The following is a 17,604-nucleotide window of genomic DNA, read 5'->3' as shown; positions in this document are numbered from 1 at the left end:
TCGCGTCGATCCCGCAGGACGCTGTTAACTTGTACATACCGATCAGATGATTTCTGACTTCAGTCTGAACTTTGAACGAAACAAAACGAAAGAAAAATGAAGCGTTTTGTTGAGAGAGAAGCGGCAGGTTCGTGCAGGCGGAGCCTCCACACCTGCAGTCCGGGCAGAGTGAGCGGACGGCCGGCTGCAGGCTGGACCGCTGCCCGGTGAGAAACACCCGGAGCTCCGCTTTCTTATCAAAACCGGTTAAAGTAACGAAGACTCACCCAGAAAGTCCATCAGCGCAGCAGAGAACTCATGTTCACTTAGAGTTCACCCTCATTCACTCATTCACCCACTCACTGTCAACACACACACACACTTCCGCCCGGACCGTCACAATAAAAGTCACAACAAGGAAACTGTGATGCTGAAAATGACGTCAGCCTAACTTTTACTTTTTAAAGTAGTAATTTACCATTTTATAGTATTAATGTTACATCTGCCCTTTTTAAAGTAGTAATATTACTTAAACCTTTTTAAAGTATTAATACTACATTTACCTTTTTAAAGTATTAATACTACATCTTTTAAATACATTTTTACACAGAAGGAGGACTGTGGATTTTGTCCTCCATCACTTCCATTGTAAGGTCATTATGAAGGGATCTTCTAATGGTCAGTATGAACAGGAGGAATGATTACAGCAAGAAAAACAGCTGTAATGTTCATTCGGGCTCCTGACTGTTGGTTTAAGAGACTAGAATAAACTGTGAACTCGTCCTTTAATCAGCAACATCTGAAAACCTGCTGAGATAATTATTTTGTGCAATGAACCACTGAAATACGACTGACTGCACCTGTAACTGTGAATTCTCGTACAGCGCCTGGAAGTCCAGATGTTAAATAGAGAAAACTGAGCTGTCGACTGCTGTGAAGGCGTCACCTGTGCAGGTGAGTGAAGGTTTTCACACACAGATCAACTTCCTGTAATCAGTGACCTTATCATGACCTCCGGTTTCAGTATCAGTCCGGACCGTCCTGCCACATCGACACCAGAGAGGAAGAGGAGGAAGAAAAGGAAGAGGAAGAAGAAGAAGAAGACGACGTGCTGCAGGCGTCTCAGAGCTGAGACTTAATGAGCAGTCAGTCAACACTGTAATCAGTGGACTGAAATTACACCTCAGCTACTGTCACCGCTGCTGCTGACTGGAAATAACAAGAAGTGGAAGCAGAACAACAACAAGGGGAAACAAGAAGAAGAAGAAGAAGAAGTGGTCAATAAAAGGGGTTCAAGTATCCTGTTCACTTCCTGTCTGACTTCATTCACTTCACAACAGTGTTAACATCTTTCAGCAGCATAACGAGACATTATCAAACACTCCAGAACACCAGTACGAACTCAGGATAAACGACAAAAAGAACCAATAAAAACTGGTGTTAAACCCAGTATAAATTCACCATTAAACCCGGTATAAATCTGGTATTAAACCCAGTCTAAATCCAGTATCAATCCCACAATAAATCTAGTGTTAAACCCAGTATAAATCCAGTATCAATCACAGTGTATATCTGGTATTAAACCCAGTATAAATCCACCATTAAACCCAGTATAAATCCAATAATGAACCAGGTTTACATCCTGAGTTAATCCCAGTACAAACCCAGTATAAACTGGTTGTCAGAGGCCTGTGTGTGGGCAGACTGGGCAGATTAACATATAAATAACCTGCTCCCCCCTCGGCTGGTGGGCGGCGGGTGAGGCGGGGGGGTGAGGGGGGGGATTAAGGAGGTCAGTGAATGAATGAGCGTCTCTGTGGCTGAATGAGCAGGACGAGCAGCGAGGGAAGTTTCCATCAATCTGATAACCGATCAATCGATTAATGACTGCATATAGAAAGTGAATCAAACTATTTCTACTTCCCACGTGTCCTGTTTGTTTAGCGGTGATGTAAACCCTCCCGAGACCCCTGCAGCTCTGGGTGGGAATCCCCTCAGCCCAGGCGTCCCACTGGGGGCAGCGGGGTCAGTCCGGCTCCTTCAGACGGACGGACGGACACTGGACACTTTGTCCTCAGACATTCCCCAGCCGCAGCGGTCCCACGCTGCACAGCAACGTTCCCACACACAGCAGCAAAAATTACAGGCTGCATCCCAACGCCTCATTATAACCAGCAGGGACAAACATCCACCTGAGAGTCCGACTGAGTTATGATCTGTAATGACGGACTGAGCAGCCAGAGACTCAATCTAAACTCCCCGAGACACTTTAACAAGTTCAAAGTTCCACAAACTTCAGCCTCACGTGTTTAAAGACGAATCGCAGTGATTTATTCCTCTTCAGCCAGTATAAATCTTCCATTAAACCCAGTATAAGTCTAGTCTGAAACCCAGTATAAATCCTACATTAAACCCAGTATAAATCCTGCATTAAACCCAGTATAAATCCTGCGTTAAACCCAGTATAAATCCTGCATTAAACCCAGTATAAATCCTGCATTAAACCCAGTATAAATCCTGCATTAAACCCAGTATAAATCCTACGTTAAACCCAGTATAAATCCTGCGTTAAACCCAGTATAAATCCTGCGTTAAACCCAGTATAAATCCTGCATTAAACCCAGTATAAATCCTACATTAAACCCAGTATAAATCCTGCATTAAACCCAGTATAAAACCTGCATTAAACCCAGTATAAATCCTGCATTAAACCCAGTATAAATCCTGCATTAAACCCAGTATAAATCCTGCATTAAACCCAGTATAAATCCTGCATTAAACCCAGTATAAATCCTGCGTTAAACCCAGTATAAATCCTGCATTAAACCCAGTATAAATCCTGCATTAAACCCAATATAAATCCTGCGTTGAACCCAGTATAAATCCTGCGTTAAACCCAGTATAAATCCTGCATTAAACCCAGTATAAATCCTGCATTAAACCCAGTATAAATCCTACATTAAACCCAGTATAAATCTTCCATTAAACCCAGTATAAATCCTGCATTAAACCCAGTATAAATCCTGCATTAAACCCAGTATAAATCCTGCATTAAACCCAGTATAAATCCTACATTAAACCCAGTATAAATCCTGCATTAAACCCAGTATAAATCCTACATTAAACCCAGTATAAATCTTCCATTAAACCCAGTATAAATCCTGCGTTAAACTCAGTATAAATCCTGCATTAAACCCAGTATAAATCCTGCATTAAACCCAGTATAAATCTTACATTAAACCCAGTATAAATCCTGCATTAAACCCAGTATAAATCCTGCATTAAAACCAGTATAAATCCTGCATTAAAACCAGTATAAATCCTGCGTTAAACCCAGTATAAATCCTGCGTTAAACCCAGTATAAGTCCTGCATTAAACCCAGTATAAATCCTACATTAAACCCAGTATAAATCCTGCATTAAAACCAGTATAAATCCTGCGTTAAACCCAGTATAAATCCTGCATTAAACCCAGTATAAATCTTCCATTAAACCCAGTATAAATCCTTCAAGCATTTCTTCACACAGCTCCTGCTGTGATTGGTTCCCTCTGGGCGACGCCTTCCTAAACTTTGAGACATGTGACAGGAAATCAGCAGGGATGCACGATATTGGATTTTTTGCCGATATCCGATATGCTGATATTTCTACGGCTGTAGTCTCCTGGTCGACTGGTTGGTCGTTATGCTCTCGTCCGACTATTATGCGTTCAAGCATAGATTGAACTAAGAATGATCAAGAAAGACAATATATGAAGGAAGAACTGAGGAAGACTGGAGTTCAGGAGCTCAGTGTTAAAACTTTAATGAACCTGCCAAGTGGGAGCAGCAGTAGAGTTTTCATTGAGTTTATTAGACAGACAGGATTAATGTGTAGGATTTAATCTCTGCTCCACACTCCGGAGCAGAAGGTGGCGGTAATGCACCTGATACGCTGGTTGACAACCGCCGTTATATGTTTCCTATCTGTGCAGCGGAACATAGCGGCTCCTCGACGGACTGTTTCTCCCTGACGGTCCTGGTGTTTCCTCCGCAGGCTGCACTTCACTCAGCCGCCCGTCAGACCAGGTTAAAGTGGGAAGAAGCAGCGGGTCTGACGGGCGGCTGAGTGGAGCGCAGCCTGCGCAGGAAACACCGGGACCGTCAGGGAGGTCAGTCAGGCGGCGGAGCAGAAGGCAACAAATCGGCCTCTCATAATCGGCAGAAATGGCCGATGCCGATATTTCATTTTAGAGCTTTTATCAGCCGATACCGACGACGTGCCGATAATATCGTTCATCCCTAACGGTCGGCAGTATTGATCCTGTCCAGATGTTTCACTGCAGTGTGTTATAGAAACAGTATACCAGCACATCTGTACTTACATACAGAGAAACAAACAACATCATTAAATCCCACACACACACACACACACACACACACACACACACACACACACACATAAAGACTTAGACTAAACCACCAGAAACCTCCTCCGCAGTCTGAACATCATCACATCCACTCCTCACTTTAATCCCTGATAATACCTGCTGGGTTTGGCCTCCTCCTGTGAGTGTGTTGGGTGTGAACCTCCACTCACACACACACACACACACACACACACACACACACACACACACACACACAGGTAATCCACATCCTGTCCAGCTCTGTCACAGTTTCAGGTGTTACGTAACGAGACGTTATGGAGCTCGGTTGTGGTCTAACCTGGTTTTTTTTGGGGCGGTGAGGTCACATAACAGCAACAACAACAACAACCTGTGTTTCTGTTGTCATGGAAACATACAGTGAAACTCAACAGGTGACGGGGCTGATGGGTAATGAAGTTGGCGGGGAGACTATAAATCATTCAGCTTGATGAAAATCATCTCACAGCTGTAGTTGATCTCGTTCAGCAGCTTTGAGCGACAGACACACAAAACCCACAAAATATTCTATTTACAGTCATTCAGAAGCAAGAAAAGCAGAAAATTCTAACATAAAAAACCATTTATAAATACTTTGATTATCACAATAATTTCAGATGAATTCTGAGCTGCAGCTAGAAAATACATCAAGTTATGTTGAATCTCCACAAAGTTGCTATTTAGAACAAATATTCATTGAAGAACCTCGAATCAGAGAAGTTTAGCTTTTTTTCCTCAAAGAAAGACTCGACTCCAGAGTGATTCATTGAATAGTTGACAACTAATCAATTAACTGACAGCTTCACGACAAAGAAAAGCTGCAACCAGCAGCTTTTTGGCAGTTTTGCTTGAAAATTGATTAAAAAGATGAACTGCTTTTCAGAGTATTATTCCATCGACTGACCAACTGATGAAACCATCACATGAAAGCAGCAGAAGCCTTCAGACTGAAACATGTTGTTGTTATTATAGTTTCTGCAGCAGCTGAGTGTTGATGTGTGAGAGTTTGTTTATGACGGATCAGGTCTCTCTGGTTCTTACCCAGCATGGCGGCGCCCTCTGCCTGGAACTCTGGGAACTGCCCCTCTGAGGGGACGCTGACGGTCCTGCGGAGGCTTCGACCCTTCGCTGAGTCTGTGGGGCTCTCCTGGGCCTCCCCTGCAGCCTGGAGGGAGAGGGGAGGGGTGGGGGGGGGGGGGCACAGACAGACACTGTGTTTATAATCTGACTGCAGGTTTACAATTGTTCAAGTGTGTCTTAAAATGATGAAAACAATGAATCGATTATCAAAGCAGCTGGAATATTTGTAGTAAAAAGAGTCACTGAGGGAACAGAACAGATAATAGTTATAGTTTATAATAATAATAATAGTTTAGTCTATAAAAAGCCAAAAAGTAATGAAGATATTTAGTTTATAATGATTTAAAACAGAGAAAAGCAGAAAATCTGACAACTGAAAAGCTGGAAGTTGATGATTTTTGGTGTTTTATTGCTTAAAAAAAATCACTAACACAAATCAAATAAATCTACTGATTGTTTCAGCTCTACAGAAGATAAATTAAAGGAGGTTCCCAGTGTTCCCAGTGTTCCCAGTGTGTTAAACCAGCAGTCAGGTGTCTGTAATCATTCCTCCTGTTCATACTGGATTTAAAAGATCCTTCAAATGTGTTTTCAATGTTAATGATGGAGGATAAAACCCACAGTGTGTCCACACAGTCATTTAAAGTCTGTGTGAAGCTTCTATTCATCAGTCTGAGTTCGTCTGACACATTTACAGTCTTTGTGTTTCCTCAGACAGTGAAAAACTCTTTTACTGTTCATGTAGACACCTGACTGTTGTTTTAAGACAGTGAAGCAGTGATGTTGTTGTTGTTGTTGTTGTTGTTGTTGACTCTGACCTCGTCATCCCTGTGGAGCAGGATGAGCTGGCTGTCCGTCAGGATGCAGTACTTCCTCTCCCAGGCTCCGCTGTCGGTGTACGGACTCTGACCGCAGGAGAACCGGTGAGCCGGAGGACCCTTCACATCTGAGGAGGAGACGCAGAGCACAACTCTAATGAATACCGAGGTTTTTAAACTTATATACTCTGTGACATAAATAACAAGTTACATACAAACCTAAATCAGCATCTAAAGTAAAACATGTGAATTGTGCAACAAATCTTTAATCTGTGATTCATTACAGATGGAGAAAGGTACATACATTTTAAATAAAAGTGAAGTGAAACAAAAAGGAGTCGTGATTCAGTCACAAACTTTCCCTTAAAAATGGTTTGTTTCGTTCTTAAAACCAGGCGAGTACGTGCGAGCGTCAGGCGGAGATGTTTCACCGGATAAAAAGGCACATTTCAGGGGAAAAACCAGGAGTTTAAGAGAATAAATATCTATAAGAGCAGAACATTTTGGCTCCTGATGAGGCAGAGTCAGCTGACAGTCAGTTCAAACAGGCATCATGGGACAGAAAGGTGAGAATCCACCTGCAGAGGGCGCCGTGGCTCCACTCACATCAACGCACACAGAGCTTCACTGACACCAAACACACGTTTACACGGATAAACAAGTGTGAAATAAAAACAACAGAATAGACAGACAGGAGGAGGATGAAGGAGGAGGAGAGAGGATGAGGAGCAAAGATAAACCAGGTGGATTCTGAGTAAAACTGGAAACGTCCAGCAGGTCAGAGGTCGTCAGCAGAGCCTTAACGAAATTCATCTGCAACTGTTTTGTTATTCGATTAATTGTTTCAGTCGTTTTTCAGGCGACAACGTCAAACATTCTTTCATTCCAGCTTCACAAATGTGTGATAATTTGCTGTTTTTCTGTCATATTGACAGTAAACTGAAGATTCACTGTGTTTTTAACGTTTCATTGACTAATCGACTGCGTCTCTCTACTGCCTGTCAAATAACAGACAACTGATAGAATCAATCAATAATGAAAACGATAGTCGGTTGCAGCACTAATCATTAGGAACAAGGTCCGTTTGATAAGGATTATGGTGGTTTCGTTATGAATTCAGAGACAGTTTATAGATTAAATAAGCAGGAAATGAAATAACTGACAAATCAACATGAAACACAGTCAGTTTCCAGTAAATACAGCCAGTCAACGGATGAATTCAGAGGTTTAAAATCCCCCAAAATTTCCTTCAACACATTTTAATAAACTCACAGAGAGCCGTGTGTGTGTGTGTGTGTGTGTGTGTGTGTGTGTGTGTCTCAGACAGTAAATCAGTGTTAAGTGTTGAACAAAAGCTCCGTCTGTTTGTACGCGGCGTCTCGTCTCCAGTAAACAGACGGTGCTTTCACTGCGCCTGATTGTGCTGCGATCATTCAGCGTTTGTCTGGCTGTGAAAACACTCCACACACTCTCACACACACGCACACACACACTCTCAAACACACACACACACACACACACTCAAACACACACACACACGCAAACACACACACACACACACACACAGACTCTAATTGATTATGATGGAGGTTTGATTGCAGTGTAAACTCCAGCACATTTGCTCCGTCTGCTCGCAGGACGTCAACAGGAAGTGGCTCGTCCAGGATGTGATTATTTACACATTATTATTTCACCATTAGTGGAGATTTTTTTTTTTTCTCGCACTAAGTGATTTCAGTCGATAGAAGCCAGAAGCTGCAAGTTTTATTGACGCAGGTTAAAACTGGAAAAAATCAGATCATGTTTTCTACGTTTGAGCCGTCGGCAGATTAACGAATTTATTAATGAAGTTAAATGTTTCTGAAGCTACTGATTGGTTAACTTTTATCTGTATTGATTGGTTGAGATAAGCTAAAAGAAATGATGTGGTTTGTGTTATAAAGAGTGTTACTGTTTTATCTAGATCATGATGAATTGTTCCTGCAACATCAGCAGACTCATCAGCGAAGGTTAAAGGAAGCTCAGTATTATATTTGTAAAGAGGAAGATGAAGAAATTAAAATTCAGAGTGAGACATGTCATCTGGGGGTCAGTCGGACAGGAGAACTGAAAACACACATGATGTTATCTATAAGTCTGTATTTGATAGATTAAGAAAAGAACTGTAACGTCCACTTAAGGTGTATAAAACCCTGTTATAAGCGCTTTTAATTTGTAACCTCATCCTGCGTGTTGCACTGTGAAACGCTCCTTCTTCTACAAGAAAATAAATACTAGTACTACTTCGATACTTGGGCTCCGGTCTCTATTGTTTAATGTTCATTAAGAAGACATCTTTTTAACAGTTTGGTGGAGATGACTTTGTATTTCTGGCACCAAAGTGTCATGTTACATTTAAGAATTGTCATGACTTTAATGCAAAAAATAAGACATAAAAAGTCATTTAAAAAAACTTCAGTTGCAGCTTTTTGTTGCTGAAATGCAGAAAATAAGTCTGTGATTCACATGAAGCTGAAATATTTGATTAAAAAAAGTGTCTATTTGTGGAGATGATCTGTTTGAGTCGCTCACTACACAACTTATTCTCAGTAGTTGTGAAACAACCCGATGCAGGACGTCCATTTAAACCCTGAGTGGTGATGTTAAGTCACTAGAATGACTTCAGAGTTCGCAGATGACAAACGATTTGTAGATAATTTACAGATTTATCATCCAGGTCAGAGAACAGGAAGCATTCAACAGCTGCGGTAAACTTCCACATTTTTAAAACTGTACTTCCTGAAACTAAATCACATCAACAACAGTGGAAATAAAACAGAAGGAATCTGCAGCGGTGACGCTGAGACGCCGTCAGCTCAGACACCAGAGACTCATGTGCGTGTTTTGTTGACGCGCTGCAGCCACATGGAGCTGCAGGAGGGTTTGTTGGTGCAGAAAAGCAGCTGAGGATCTACAGCAGCAGCCTATTTCTGGCTGCATAGTAAATCACCCGCGTCACAGCAGCTCGGGCCCAGAAACCCCTGAGAGATGTGAGAGGAGTCACACCTGCTCCTGTTCAGAGCTGCTGAGTGAAAGAGCGCGAGCGGCCCGAAAGAGGAAGAAAAGACGACTAATTGGCCGGCGTTTCTGTCTTTCTGAGGGGGGGACTCGAGCTCGAGCTAATTAGCAGAGCTCGAGGTCTGCCGCGAGACATGTGGACGCCTCCGAGCCGACAGATGAGCAGAGCTGAACAAAGACGGGAAGTGGAGACGGGGACGGCACGCTGCTGAGTACACACGAGAGGCACGCCGCCGGCTGCTGGCCTTACGTAACACCTCGTACCTGCCTGAGCCAACATCACGCAACCTCCACAGAGCTCAGGACGCTAAACTAGCAGCTCCAAGAGGACCGACACTCACCCTGGATGACTGAAGAACCGAGGAGCCTCACAGAATATCAACGTTTTAACCCTGAGACTTCCTGTTACTTTACTTTATTCAATATAAAACCACTAAAATAGCTTCAGTTGATCCTTTAAGACTCACAGAAGCTGTTTGTTCTTCAAACAGGAAGTGAAATTATTGGAAGCTTTGGCAGCGATGTTCATGTTTCAGAGAATAAATCTTAATGTCTTTTCATCCAGCAGGTTGATAGTTTTAATTAAAAGCTATAATATGTAATTATTCCACATTAAAATGTGTAAAAACAACTAGACCTATGTTATATATGTTGTTGAGTTGTGTTCTTACATTATCCCAAATGTTTCCAACAAGTTTCAAACTCAGAGAAATCTGTAATTTAATCAAAGTAACGGACCGTTTCATTTGGTCGCCTGTCGATGGCGTCATACCTCCTCTACCAAAGAGTAAACATGCACAAGATGCATACGGCGGCGCTGTGTTTGTCCGCTACAAATTAGTTACTTTTCCGATGAAGTTTGTGGCTGTAAAATGTTCAGAGACTCAGTTTCTTCCATTTCCATCCATCTGCTACTGAAGACCATGACATGTGGCTGAAAGCTCCAGAAGATCTCTAGCAGGTGGACCTTGAGTTAAGACTGTTTTTTGTTAAACTATCAAACCGCTATTTCAAGATCGACAATGAAACTTAACGTTCAATCATAAATACTTAACTCAAGGTCCACTTACTGGCTTTTTTTTCCAAGGGCTTTCAACCGGATTTCACAGTCTTCATCGGTGGATAGAGTGTGCTCAATGGTCAAAGAGGTAATAGGTCAACTGGTGACAATCAAGCAACTTCCATCCACTGATGAAGACCATGTGTTGTGGGCGAGAGCCCCAGAAGAAGCTGGACCTTGATTAACTAATGATTCTTTTTCATGATTGATTACTTTTTGAATCATTATTTTCAGGATTTATTGATGAATCTATAAATTTCAAGGTGATTCACTGAATTGCTTGTTTAAATATTTACTAAACTAAACAGAAGAAAATCACTAAATATTCATATTTAAGATGTGAGAAGTGACACATTTTGGGAGATTTTTGCTTTAAAAATTACCAATATTAATCAATAAAATTGCAGATCTGTCACTAAGTGATTAATTGACTTTATTAATCAGAAATCTGAGGTCATGATTGAACTTTCACACTTAAAAGTCTTTTTTTACTGAATATATTAAACTGGAAAACACATTTTAATGCATTTCAGTTTTTCAACGGTTTATTTTAGTTTCTCTTCGGCTCATTTTTCAAATATTTGCTCTCAACACAACACATGACATCATAAAACCTCACATGTTGACCTTTCTGCTTGTTTTAAACTCTTCAGACTTCATCTTTTATCCATCTGAGAGTCTTTGTTTGTGGACATCGAGCCTCACAGAGCTGCTGCCAGCCGGCCTGCAGACTCAGTGTCCTTTTTTTAAAAACACTCAGTCTCAGTTTTTTATTGTGTGGGATCCTTCAAAGCGAGGCGGCGGTCCACAGGAAGTCCTCTCCGCTGCCTCCCTGCCTGCTCAGACAGACGGATGGATTAGGTTTCTATATTTGTCCGAGCCGCTGGATGATCCAAGCCTGGTGAAAGGTCAGACCAGACCGGACCACGACGTCATGACGGAGCGTGAAAATGATTCACTGGATCAGACGACGGGCCTCCGAAAATCACCGTGAGCGGTTTGAAACAACGTCCGAACACACACACACAGACTCTCAGCAGCTGTTTGATGCTCTGCTGCTTCACACTCGACTGTTTCTCCGTCTAAAAACTTTAAGTTCTTCCTTAAAGTTCGAGCAACAACTCAAATCTAGTTTCCTTCTCAGCAAATCATCTCTCCACAGATGCTGTTTCATCACTTCTAAACCTTCATTAGTTGCTTTTTATACTGTTTTGTCTGTAAAACGTCAGCAAAACATAAAAAAAAAATGGGATGAGATGATTGACAGGAGAGATGCTGCTCCAAATCTTCATTTCTTGTAAATAACTGGAGAATTTTTACCTCTTCAGGCCTCTAAAGATGATTCAAATAAAGCAGAAAAAGATCATTTCCCTCTTCGTATGATCTGAACACTCACTGAGATCATCACATTAACGATTATTTTCATTAGCAATTAATCTGTTGATGATTTTCTCCATTTATCAGTCAGTTGTTTGGTCTTTTAAATGTCAGATAATGTGAATCAGTGTTTCCTAAAGTTCAACATGACGTCCTCAAATGTCTTGTTTTGACCACAACTCAAAGATATTCAGTTTACTGTCATAAAGGACTAAAATAAACCAGCATATATTCACATTTGAGAGGCTGCAAACAGAGAATTTAGATTTTTTTTTCTTAAGAAATGACTCTATATTAATTTGTTATTATCAAATGTCTTGTTTTGTTCCACCAACAGTCCAAAACCCTAAAAAATCGTCATTTTACTTTCATGTAAGACCAAGAAAAGTAGCAAATTCTCCCATTTGAGGATCTGAAATGATTGGATTGTTTGCAGCTCATCAGTCTCAGTGTTTCCAGCTGCAGCAGCTGTTTTCTCCTGATGAAGACGCTCTGCTGTACCTGCCCAGCAGCAAACAGCAGTTAGAGGAACATCTGGCAGCTAAAAAGCTCTGAAACACTGAGCAGGATGCGTCTAATCAAATCTCGATCTCAATCTGTGGAAAAAAAGTGTAAGACATCAGTGTTGAGGCTTGTCAGAGTGTGTGTGAGGAGTTTTTTGGGTTTAAGCGTAGCGCTACGATGGAAATGCTGATGCATGCAGCGACAAGTCATCGACTCCCATCGTCATCCATCTGCACGGCTCTCATATCCTCACGACGTGGAGAAACAATGAACAGGCCACAGAGAAAATGCATTTGATGCGTCAGAAGTGTCGTTTTATCACGGTGTTAAAAATGTCCACAGCGTGAAAATCCAGTTAGTACCACGTGAACAAAAAGGTTATTTTTAGTGGAATAGTAGCGCTGATGCTAGCTGCTACGTTAGCCACGCTGAGTCACAACAGTCTGGTAAACTGAGCAGTGACGCCACATCAGACCAGTTCTTTCAGGATTGTTCACTGGAGGACCATTAAGTAGCGCAGTGGGAACACTGGTCTATATGTGTTGATGTCATTCTCCCATTAATAAGTGATTGTTAACAGTTCATTTTAATAGTCATTTGGCTAAAAATGACTCAGAATAGCAACATACCGACTGGGATTTACATGAGTAACTATTAAATTAATTTTTTATGAAGAAAAATGTCCAAATTCTCTGATTGCAGCTTCTTAAATGTGAATATTTGCTGGTTTCTTCAGTCTCTATGACAGTAAACTGAATATCTTTGGGTTGTGGACAAAACCAGACATTTGGACTTTGAGAAGCACTGATCCATCATCGTTTTCACCATTTTCTGACATTTTATGGATTAAACTACTAATCAATTAGTTGATAATGAAAATAATGGTTGGTTTGCACCTGCAGAGGCCACCAGAGACCAGAGGAGGGAGGAAGAAAGACGAGTTTCCCCCTCAGATGAATGAAGGTTATGAAGAGAAACTCGACTCCGACCAAACCTCCACTGGGAATGTCTGAGAGCCGGGGAGAGTCAACCACCTGTCCACACACACCCACACCCACACACACACACACGCACACACACACACTTGTACTTCTATGTAAGTGAGGACATTCGTTGACACGCTGCATTTCCTCGCTCCTAACCCTGACTGTAAATATCACAACTAAACGCCGAACCTTAAATCTGCGTCTCAGCCCTCAAACAGGCCTTTGAAGGTGTGTCAGAAAGTGACCCGAGACGTCCTCACTTCCCTAAAACGTCCTCAGTCACCCCCTCAGGTCCTCACAAACACACATGTACAAGTTCACACACACACACACACACACACACACACATAACTACACGAAATGCTTTTCATGCTTGTGAAGCTTCACTCTGTGTTTATGTTTACATGCGTATCAGGTTTCTCTGTCTTTTATCAGCCTGTAACCCGTCTCCTAAAAAATGATGTTTATGTTCTACTAAACAGAACACTGGCTGAATTACACTCTCTGTCAAAACCATGAGAACATTTTGTTAATATATTTGGTTTATACACACACATAAATAACAGAAAAAGATTGAAGTAGAACCACATAGAGGCCTGTTCAGGAGCCTAGTCTAACAGAGTTTCTCTTGTTGAATGAGTGAAAACTGATTTATTCAGTCCAGTGTAGCAAAAAACAAACAAAAAGGTGTCTCAAAAAATGAAATGAACAGAAACAAAATCAAAGTTAACTAGCTTAACTCAGGATAAAGCAAACTAAGGCGTGATCACGTGCACACAGCTACACCGACATCCTCTAAACCTACATCTCTCTCCTTAGATAGGTCCTCCAATCTACCAGGCAGAGACATGAGCCAAAACAAGTACAAATCATATCGATACTAAACCAAACATTTAATGAAATAACATAAATCCCCCAATACTTGGTCTAACCCAGTGACATCACTGATGACATAAACTAGTGTATAAATAGAGGAAGTAGTTTGTGGAGCACATGGTGGGTACAGTAAGTAACAAAGAAAATGATTAAGTTATGAAATGCAGAACTTAACCAATAAACAATCAGTAAACTTAACAATACTTATCTGTGTTTTACTTTAACCAGAAATGTTGCTGGTATGTAAACTGTAACCAAACGTAATGCAAACCATAAACAAACCCGGGATAGTGTGTGTCTGCAAGTTACAGATTAATGCTGGACCTATGACTAAACAAACAATTAACTAGCATGGTTACATTTGTAAGCTATGTGGCATTGATGGTGAAAATAGGAACAAATGGTGTATTCTCACCCACTTTGTCACATTTTGGAAGCCAACACATCCCTGAGTTAAATATGTCTTTGGGATGAGAGACAAAATGTCATGTTGCCTTTGACTCAGCGCTCTGGAAAATCATTCCAGAGCTGAACGTCAGCTGCTGCAGAGATGTCAGAAAATCAGACAGAGTTTCTGCAGATTCATTAAGTTACATCTAAGATGTTTTAAGACCTTTTTAATCCCACCTAGAATTTAATTTAACATGTTTCACATCATACCAGTCAACATGATGGGAGCGGCGCTCGCGAGAACAAAGCTGTGAATCAGAGAATTAAAAAGTTATTTTCTGATTGTTTCACTGCAGTTACGTTCTAAAGCACAAATAAACACGCTCACACCCCCACACGACACTGCAGGGAGGTGCATCCTGTCCGCTGTGACCTCTCTGCTCCGTGCGTGTGTGTAGCTCAGCCCCGCCCTCCTAACAGACACACAGACCTGCTGCTCTTTATACATCCATGACACAGAGAGCAGAGAGCAGAGAGCGGAGCGGAGGAGAGAGACAGAGACAGCCATGTAAGCTGGTCGCTATGCTACAAGTCCCAACCTCACACCCTGCACTGTGATTGGCTGAGCGCTACACACCCACTGCCCAAAGGTCGACGCCCAGAAACGTTCTGAACACAGCGAAATAATAAAATATAGGCAGAGGGCAGAGTCTCTGCAGATAAACACACCACCACACACTGCTAGTGGGTCATAAGTGACGATTGAGAGGGATTACTGAGCTTGATGTAGTTAAAGTATTGCAGTAAAAGTACATAAGTATTATGAGCTTGATGTAGTTAAAGTATTGCAGTAAAAGTACATAAGTATTATGAGCTTGATGTAGTTAAAGTATTGCAGTAAAAGTACATAAGTATTATGAGCTTGATGTAGTTAAAGTATTGCAGTAAAAGTACATAAGTATTATGAGCTTGATGTAGTTAAAGTATTGCAGTAAAAGTACATAAGTATTATGAGCTTGATGTAGTTAAAGTATTGCAGTAAAAGTACATAAGTATTATGAGCTTGATGTAGTTAAAGTATTGCAGTAAAAGTACATAAGTATTATGAGCTTGATGTAGTTAAAGTATTGCAGTAAAAGTACATAAGTATTATGAGCTTGATGTAGTTAAAGTATTGCAGTAAAAGTACATAAGTATTATGAGCTTGATGTAGTTAAAGTATTGCAGTAAAAGTAGTGGTTTGGTCCCTCTGACTGATATATTATTATATATGACATCATTAGATTATTAATAGTGAAGCATCAGTGTTAGAGCAGCATGTTACTGTTGTAGCTGCTGGAGGTGGAGCTAGTTTACACTACTTTATATACAGTTAGCTAGTTTAGTCCAGTGGTTCCCAACCTAGGGGTCGGGGCCCCTCCAAAGGGTCAGCAGATAAATCTGAGGGGTGGTGAGATGATTAATGGGAGAGGAAAGAAGAAAAAACAAAGTTCTGATACACAAATCTGTTTTCAGTTTTTGGACTTTTTCTCTCATCTTTGATTTTTGCTGAAATATTGGATCATTTGAACATTTATTGAAATGAAAGCATGTGAGAAGTTTAGAGGGAAAAATCACTATTTGGTGGAGCTGTTAACAACTCATAGACATGTGAAATGTGACCCCGACTACACACTGCTTTTTGTAAGACGTCAAAAGACAAAAAGGTTGGAAACCACTGGTTTCATCTTTAACAATGTGTTGTATTTTAAAAGCTTGTTATATTATCCATTGTGTCAAATCATCGCTGGAGTTTTTAGGTTTCATCACTTCACAGGTTTGAAAAGCTAAATTACACAACTCCAAACTTTCCATGTTTTACAGGACAACGTTAAAAAAGTGCTGAGCAGCAAAAAAAAAGTCCTAAAGATCTTCATGAGGGTTAACAGACAGGTTCTCACAAGGATAAAACACACACACACACACACACACACACACACACACACACACACGTCCATATATATAAAACAGGCCAACAGAGGCTGCTTTGTCTGTCGACCTGTATTCCCCCTCTGCAGCAGGCAGGTCTGGTCTCCGTAGCAACCAGTAAATACAGCAGGCTTCCTCCAATCACAGCGCAGTAACATGACATCACATCACGGCTTTATCAAGATGGGACCATTCAACAGGAAGGGGGGGGGTGAGAGGGATGAGGGAGGGGGGGCAGGCGGGTGAAACCACAGTGAGAACAGAGAGGGGTGTGTCACTGACCCGGGCAGCAGATAAAACACACACACACTGAACCGAGAGGTCGACATTAACATGTCAAAACTTTCTCCAGCAAACAAATAGGTAACGCTTTATCTTTAACCTTTCAGTTTATTACAAATTCCTGGAAATTTTCCGTGTAATTTGCAGGTATTTAACGGTTAATTTACAGGAGTTTTTACAGAAAGGCTGGAATGTAATATGGTACAACTAACAAGCTAAAAATAACAACTTAACACTGTTTTTCTCATCATTTGTACCAAATTGCTCCAAACTTCTCTGTAAAACGTCCAAAAAATGTAACTGTTAAATACAAAAATTATTGTAAATTATTCAGAAAATTTCCAGGAAATATAGAAATAAAATGAAAGGACGTGTAAAATAAAGCACATTTAAATAAGAATCATCTGATAAAGACGACACACTAACAATTCATTCATCTATAAAATGAATACCAGTTACAACTCAGAGACCAGTGACGTCTACGTCTTATAGATGCTTCAAACAAAACGATTTACAACATTTTAATAGTTGCAGCTTTAAAATCAGACTTCCTCTGTGTGTTTTTATGAATCATGTTTTAATCTTTAATCTAAACTGCTGCTGCTGATATATCATCAATACAAAACATGTCAGTAAACCAAACGCAACCAAAATACAGTCGAAAACCGACAGATTATGACTTGAATCAGAAGTTTCATCTGATCAAAGACTTTGTGAAGACATTTAATAAAGATGAAGCTGACGACATGTTTCATTATGTTTTGTTTTGTGTGTTTTAAGGTCAGTTTCAGTTTCTGTGACTACTGGGAAACTCACAGTAAT

General features: G+C 40.8%; 3 protein-coding genes across 7 annotated transcripts in view; 2 read left to right on the top strand and 1 right to left on the bottom strand.

The window, feature by feature from the left end:
• LOC137194785 (tripartite motif-containing protein 16-like) overlaps positions 1-17,604 on the top strand; it is a 200,704-nt gene that overhangs the window by 60,549 nt on the left and 122,551 nt on the right. The window lies entirely within an intron of this gene.
• The window catches only part of LOC137194786 (tripartite motif-containing protein 16-like), a 192,258-nt gene that overhangs the window by 52,103 nt on the left and 122,551 nt on the right, over positions 1-17,604 (top strand). The gene's annotated exons all lie outside the window — the stretch shown is intronic.
• rasal2 (RAS protein activator like 2) overlaps positions 1-17,604 on the bottom strand; it is a 92,026-nt gene that overhangs the window by 47,452 nt on the left and 26,970 nt on the right. For 4 of the 5 annotated variants that reach the window (XM_067606936.1, XM_067606935.1, XM_067606933.1 and 1 more), the window contains exons 2-3: positions 6,283-6,410; positions 5,426-5,549 (exon numbers count right to left, since the gene is read on the bottom strand). In XM_067606936.1, the coding sequence (XP_067463037.1) occupies positions 5,426-5,549; positions 6,283-6,410 (252 nt within the window). Of the gene's footprint in view, positions 1-266; positions 370-5,425; positions 5,550-6,282; positions 6,411-17,604 lie in introns of those variants that run through there. The other variant, XM_067606937.1, reaches the window with a different exon arrangement.

This window comes from Thunnus thynnus, chromosome 12 (assembly GCF_963924715.1).
Source record: "Thunnus thynnus chromosome 12, fThuThy2.1, whole genome shotgun sequence".
Classification (NCBI taxonomy): domain Eukaryota; kingdom Metazoa; phylum Chordata; class Actinopteri; order Scombriformes; family Scombridae; genus Thunnus; species Thunnus thynnus.
Note: the sequence above shows the minus strand (reverse complement) of the source record. Positions and strands in the feature narration are given on the sequence as shown.